General features: G+C 40.0%; 1 protein-coding gene across 1 annotated transcript in view; it reads left to right on the forward strand.

Moving 5' to 3' along the window:
* Nucleotides 1-7500, forward strand: part of LOC137977848 (protein strawberry notch homolog 1-like) — a 44433-nt gene that overhangs the window by 26427 nt on the left and 10506 nt on the right. The window contains exons 16-22 of the mRNA XM_068825194.1: nucleotides 336-416; nucleotides 1481-1578; nucleotides 2781-2923; nucleotides 3014-3070; nucleotides 4041-4214; nucleotides 4935-5126; nucleotides 6891-7108. Coding sequence (XP_068681295.1) covers nucleotides 336-416; nucleotides 1481-1578; nucleotides 2781-2923; nucleotides 3014-3070; nucleotides 4041-4214; nucleotides 4935-5126; nucleotides 6891-7108 — 963 coding nt within the window. The remainder of the gene's footprint in view (nucleotides 1-335; nucleotides 417-1480; nucleotides 1579-2780; nucleotides 2924-3013; nucleotides 3071-4040; nucleotides 4215-4934; nucleotides 5127-6890; nucleotides 7109-7500) is intronic.

Raw genomic sequence — 7500 nt, forward strand, 5'->3', positions numbered from 1 at the left:
GAAAGAGTAGTGAATAAATATACTATAATTTATAATAATTTTTAATTGAATCAGAATATAATAAATTATATATAATAATGATAATAATAGCAATAATCGAGTTATAATTTCTTGTAAAAGGGAATATACATGTAAAAGGTGTGTGAATTTAGGGGGAGCTGTGATTATTTTGTGAGAAAAACTGTGCAATCTCGACTATGGAATGGGCTATATTTTAGTAAGACCCCTCCTCCCCCCAATTTGCTACATGTTTTGCCGTATTCTCTAGCCATTTGGTTTTCCTTACAGTATTGCAACACATTGTGTATCTAAAAATGCTATGTATATTATTCCAGAGGTTTTTCAAATACCTGTGTATTGCATCCAAAGTCAGAAGTGTTGTTGATATTTCCAAAGAAGCTCTTGATCACGGAAAAGTAAGTGTTCTTTCATACAAGTTATTCCACGATCCTACACTGTATCAACTACATGTATGTATTTATAACAATAGAGTTAACATGGGCTTTATGGTGGAATTAAACTTAAAATGAACGCAAGTTCGAGGAAGCGGTTTCCTCTCGTTTACAGTGTCGCTATCCAAAGTGGAATGCCACGACTCCATGAAAAGTCTCTTGTGATAGTTCATCTCTGAGATGGATTTTGCGATCCGTGGACTCAGCATGCTGTTTGATTGCTGATTCGCTGCGCTGCCTGGATCATGTTCGGCTCCGCGCGAGTTCCACGAGCGCTTACTCTCCCCGAAGTAGGTGAACGAACAGTCTCGGCAATTCACTTTGTACACTAACCCTTGGACTCGGTCGATCGTTGGTTGGTCTTTGGGCTTCTTGAATATATGGCCTAATGTTCTTATAGGTCTAAAAGCCGGCCAAATATTAAATTTTCGGAGGACGCGGCCCACGCGCTCAGATGCAGCCTTTACGTAAGGTAGGACCGCAAACCCAGTGGTCTCTCTAGGGAGTGCCTGGTTTTGGTTTTGTTGTTCAGGCACTTCTTTAGAAGACTGGCAGTGTAGCCATTTTCTCTTACATGTAAGTCGGCTAGAACTCTCTCCCGCTCGTTCCCTCTTAATTCAGGGCGTGAAGGGAGGTGGTTGGCTCTCTTGAAGAGTGTTGTCACTTCAGCCTCTTTGCACTGGATTGTGAGATGCAAAGTCAAGATATTTGTTGGTTTGAGTTGCCTTCCTGCTGAGGTGGTAGCGGTCTTCACTATTTATGTTGTCTTGAGGAGTCGAGTTTGGGGGTCATTGTGTCATTTATTTCCTGTCTTTTTACGAAGTGATCGTAAATGGTAGTACACTTTGTAACATTTTTCAAAGACAGCTTGCATTTTATCATTGACATGATTTATTTGGTTTGTCTGTGAAAAAAAAATGACTGTATCCATCTGAAAAAAAAAAACGAATTTGGAAAAGCCCCTAAACTTTCTTGAATGTGCAGCAGTAGGAGGCCTTAATGAAGCTTCTGACATTTTTTTTCTTCAGTGTGTTATTATTGGGCTGCAGTCAACGGGTGAAGCAAGAACATTAGAGCAGTTGGAGGAAAGTGGAGGAGAATTAAATGATTTTGTCTCCACTGCTAAGTAAGTTTATTCCAATATGGTTATTAAGCACATTGCTTCAGCCATCAACAGGAATACGTTTTTTTACTGCTACAGTATTTAGATGCCATAATTGGATAGAGGTTGCTCCTCTGCTGAGCAGTCAAGTTCCTGGGTGGATTGCCCAGCCACTTCAACCCTCAGTGTCTTGAAAATACCGGTAACCCAGAAGAAAGCGCTGGACACCAAGAAAACCCACACAGTATTTACAGAGACTTGGTCTTGGAATTTATGGGGTTGTCCAACAACTAAAATCCCCCGAACCAATTTACTTCCGAAAATCGCAAATGCTTATGATGTTCCTTTTTAAAAGACAAGGGAAAAGAAAGTGAAGTGAATTGTGCATAAAAGGTGATTGAGCTAATGCTCACCGCAAAGGTGATACGAATGATCTATTGCAGTAAGAAAACATGTCATCATCTCGTATTGCACAAAATTAATGCAACTCACATTTCCCAATTAAATTTTGAAAATTTTGAAAGCAGGCCTATGTCTAGCAGTCGGTGAATTAACTTGAAAAGTTAGCAACCAAAAATGGGAAGTGTGCAGAGTATTGCAGCTGAGTTGGTTACCAAGACAACATAGTCATAGTGACAAGAAAGTTGCGTGACAGCAAATTTATGTGAAGTCTTCTTGGGCTTGCTTTCTGGGTTGGTGTACTTTGAAAAATCCATGCCTCATTGCTGCCCACTCCTTTGATTGATTGATTTATTTTCTAATTTTTTGTTTTTGTATAAACGTTCATTTGCATGACCTAAACAAAAACACATACAGACAATACTACTTACTAGGTCGACACTACTAGCTTACATCAAGCACCTACTCACGATACAGTGGTTTGACTTGGTTACTAACTTACCACCTTACCTAAAAGTACACAGAATCTCTCCACTTCGACTGAAAGCGAATGAGTAGGAATATATTTGAGTTATATTTTCTCCTGCACGAAAAAGAGAAAATCAGCAAATTGATATTTTGTGTTATTTTTAGCCCAGGTGAACGGAAAATTTTAGCCATGCAATAAGAACAAGAAAAAAGTACCTCAACCTCGGCTGATTTTGCATCCATCAAGCTTCCTGTTGTGCTGTTGTAATAAGTAGTTTCGTCGTAAGAAATTGCATGGAACATTAATTTTTTTCAGCTAATCATGTTTGGAATTAATGTATGCGTTTCTTATTTTTTAGAGGAGTATTGCAATCGTTGATTAAGAAACATTTTCCAGCCCCAGGCAACAGAATAGAGGAACTGTTTGGTCTTGACAGTGATGTTGTTGACGGATCATCTCCTACATCCCGGCGACGTACACCAGTAAAACGGAAAAAGAAAGGTCAGTTACGCAACGAAACGTAAATGGAAGAACAGTGTTCTATTAAGGTAGAGCGGAGTAGTAATCTTTGTCGTCTTTATTTTGTTGCAGTTTTTAAATCTCCAAAGCCCAAGAAAGTCAAGTCAGCTCTTGAAAGAATCTATAATTGTATGTTATGACAGAACTGTTTTTGTTGTTTCTTTCGATTAACTCTTTTGTTAAAAGAATTCAGGGTGTAAGACTAGTGACAAATCAACGACATTCGACGTGTTACTTCAAGAAGCACGACAATTCTATTGTCACCTGAACGTACGAATAGGGAGCTCAAGCAATTGACGCTTTTGTGCAACGGACAGAAACCAGAAATGAGCTGTCTTCCTTTTTAACTTGTCTTGAAGAGACCGCCACATTTATGTTTTCAAGTAACGTTTCGCTATTAGAGACGATTGGAGTAAAAATAATGTGGGAGAGACTATGGCATGTGACCTGTTCACTTCTGTTTCCTTCCATGGCTCAATAACGTCACATGCTTAAAGTGCACCTAAACTCGAATGTATTTCTTCTAGAATCTTAATCTCGCCTTCAAAAGCAAACATGTTTTTGCCATTCTTTTCTCAAAATTTCGCTTTTTGTCTCCCGGGCAAGACGCGCAAAGTTATACTAGCAGTAGTTTGGACACGCGACCGTGACGTGAGGGGCGGGCGGTGTCCCTCAATGCAGAATTTCATTGAAAGCAGAAATGCAAAGCAGTTTGTGACGTAAAATCGAAAATATACACATGCCTCTTTCATCACGGTCGTGGGTCCAAATTACTGCTAGTTTTACCGAGTAAAAGCGAAATTCTGGGTAACAATGGTGGCGTATGTTGCTTTGGATGGGGAGATTTATATTAGCAAGGAAAAGTATTTGAGTTAAGGTGCACTTTAAGCTCCCTAATGGCGTATTTAGCTACCATTGGTTCTCGTGTCGCGAATTGGTAGAACACCTGAACTGGTAAGCGGAAGATCATAGGTTGGTTTCCAGTTAGGAGCACTCAGAGTTTTACCTAGTATGCCTGTTTTTGTCTCTGCTTGGCCTATGTATAGATAATTTCAGTAATCTTATCTCAAATAAGAGGGTGATGTGTCTTATGATTCAGTGAGTAGCGGATCCGACAGTGACTCAGATGACAGTGGCAAAAATGACGTTGATATGTCAAACAAGATGAACAAGTCTTTTAAAGAAGAGGAGAGTGTGACAGCCGATTCAGATCAAAGCACAGCCGGAGAGGATGATTTTAATCCTTTTGGAAACTCGGGATCAGAGGATGAAGGTAACCTTGTCATCACCTCGTGTAAAGTTTGAGATATACACTACCAATGTTATTCCACAGTCTCGACTCTCCACAATTTAAGCTACATTAAACTCTCTGCTTGACATTTCCTTTTTACGTGGTTTACGCATTATTTAATACAGTATCATACTTTTGTCAAGGGTATTGCTACAGATTTTGTTATTTTTGTGGATCTGATTGACTTATTTCTTATTGGCTTTGCTCAAAGACAGTAGTTGTTGCAAATTCTATTCCACGGAAAGTTTAGTTGGTGATATTTAGGTTATTAATGTCTTTTTCTTTTTGGACATGCGTGCATGAAGGTTATCTCTGCATGAAGTCAACTGTATTCCTTACCCAATCTTTTAAATTAATTTTTTGATCCAGTCGTGTGCGTGCAGTTAAGACGTCTTATTGGGGATTCCAAGTTACCTTGTTTGCAGATCAAGGCTCACCGAACCACCTTGTTGAAATATACGTCGGCGGGAATAAGAGAAAAACAAGATAAGAGACGCTATCTTTTCCTTTCCGCCCTCCCATCCCACTTTCCATTCACTTTTTGTTCTGACAATTTTGGCTTCTCGAAATATTCCATGACGACCCAAAGAATTCTGTGCCCCTTATGTGGTTAGTTGTCTTATGGTCTTTAGAGTGACGAATGTAAACCCTTAACAACAGGCACAAGTGTGGCGCTTATTTCGCCCCTACTTTATTTTTCAGATCCTTGGCTTCATCGGAAAAGCAAAAAAAATTCCAAGAGTAAATCACAGACTGGGAGTCCAAACAAGTCATCTGATGATCCGACTTACAATGCTCTGGCAGCCGCTGGGCTTAAATTAGGTAACATGTCATGGAGTATTCCAAGCAAGCGGAAGACAAAACAAATCAATGGTTTGGATTCACCGTCTGTTGGTAATCTAACTCTCTATATTACCAATCTGTTTTATGTTTAACTTTACAGTAGACAAGGGGTCAGTGGCAACAATCCACAGATCAGAGAAAAATTGGCCGGTAAGCCAACGTGCTTGGGAAAATAAAGGAAGAGTTTGTCAGACTTAAAAGCAGTAGAATGAATGCACATGGTGTCCTGCCCCTCTGTTTCTCATCCTCGTGGAAATCGGTCGACTCGTACGGCAGTCGATCCATGCCCACCTCACCCTGCAAGTGTCATAGCAAACCATACCCTTGATTACTTTTCCTTCGAACTCAGAGGTTCTGGTATGGAGCGACAGACAACTGGATACAAGATGACCGAAAAGCGTTGGGCTATTGGCTTACAGCAATCCTTGCTGGTACTCTTTCATATATCCGGGACATATGGTGGGGTTCTAAAAATTAACGTGAGGGATTTAACATGTGCAGTGGATTCTCGATGTATTAGTAATACACACCTCGATTTAACGAACCTCCATATAACGAAGTCCTCGGTATAACGAACGATATTCTTCAGCCCGGCCAGAACCTCGATATAACGAAATCCTCGTTAAAACGAACACAATCCAGTAGCCCAAACATAAAATGTACCCCGATATAACGAAGAAATGTCAACACGTTACAAAAAATAAATGCTAAACAGACCAACAAGGATGAAAATCCTTGAATCCTGTAACTATAGAACAGCTTTACAGTTACAGTAACAGCTCATTGTAAATGCCAACACTGACACTATCGATACAAGTACAGATCCGCTCTATCTTCTTTTTCTTATTAATTCTATCAACTTCTTTATTTTTGAAGGCTTCTTGTGGTAAAGATATAAGTAGCCGGAATTTCCAGTCCAATTCCCTTGTTTCTCCGTTTGCCAGCCACTTTCACTGAAATTTGTCCTCCGTGTTTTAAATAGAGGATATTACATGGGCGTGCGGTGATACGAAATTTCTCTTCGAGTGTTAAAAAAGTATTTCAAGCCACTGCAATGGTGATCTTTTCACGTGTGAAGATAACATGTTATTTTTACGTGTGAAGGTATCATGTTTTCGCGCGAAATATCACCTAGTATTTCATTGGTGTTTATATAACAAAAACAAGTGAAACACACAAGGAAGAAGTAATCGTTCAGATCTTGAAATGCTGGGTAGCGCAACGTAACACATAAAAAACAATTATTAATTATACCACGATATAGCGAAGATTTTGGTTGTTTTTCCGCAGATTCGTTATATGGAGGTTTTCGATATAACGAACCCTCGATATAACGGACCAGTTTCCCTAGTACCTTGGCACTTCGTTAAATCGAGATTTCATTGTACTCGAGATACATCGTCTCGTCTCGAAACATCGATTTCATGATCAGTGGCAGTTTTGTAACAGAAACAAAGGAATCGCTTGCACGAAAATAGAGTTCATTTCCTGGTGGATCAGCTAGGGACACCAAAATGATCGCAATTTTTTTATTTGGCGGCAATAATTTGGTCTCCGTGACGTCATTTGCCCTGCAAATTTAAAGTCATGGTTAGTTCATTTGAGTGGAGGCTCGATTACCAGCAGTTATTTCAAGAAATGAGCCCGCACTAAGATAAGCCGGACCTGAGTCTGCGGCGGAAATCGAGCCTAAGTTAATTACTTTATCTGTGGTAATCGTTGATGATAATTTATTTACTGAGACTACTTATACAGTTCTCAGCTGGAATCTTAAGGAAAAATGAAATTTTGTCTAAAACATCCCTCTCTTTGCAGGCCACTTGAAATTGCATAATTCAGCAAGCGCACCAGCACTTTCCGATTTAATGTCATCAGCAAGCAGTCAAGCAAGGCTTTCAAGTTCTGCTGTTGACCTGTGTAGATCGATGAAGAAAGAACTGTTAGACAAACTGGAAATCCTGGGCGGTGCATTACCTCCCAACACTCTGGATGAGCTCATTGATGATCTTGGAGGACCAGAAAAGGTCGCCGAGGTAAATATCCGTCGTTGCTTTGATGTCATAATTGTGCGAGCATTGATGATACTTGCATGAGGTGTTGTATAAGTCTGAGTGCTTTGCAGACGACCGCAGAAGAGCTTGGCCCGCTTGAGAGTGTTGGGTCATGACTGGGACATGAGAATTTCACAAAGTTATTGTGGATTTTCCAACTGGCTGAAATCGGTTTCCCTCAACTTCCGTAACTGCCTGACATCATATTGGAACGCGACAACACGGTATTGTGTAATCACTTGTAGAGGCGAATGAAGTGTAATACGGTCGCAGTCTTGGGAACGTAGTTGCATTTTTTTAACTTTAATTCAAATGTGCCAGTGGCTGGACTTTGCCTCTCCCGCTGTGTGTATATTATTCCGTCGTTCAAAGTG

Source organism: Montipora foliosa, chromosome 11, assembly GCF_036669935.1.
Source record: "Montipora foliosa isolate CH-2021 chromosome 11, ASM3666993v2, whole genome shotgun sequence".
Taxonomy (NCBI): Eukaryota; Metazoa; Cnidaria; class Anthozoa; order Scleractinia; family Acroporidae; genus Montipora; species Montipora foliosa.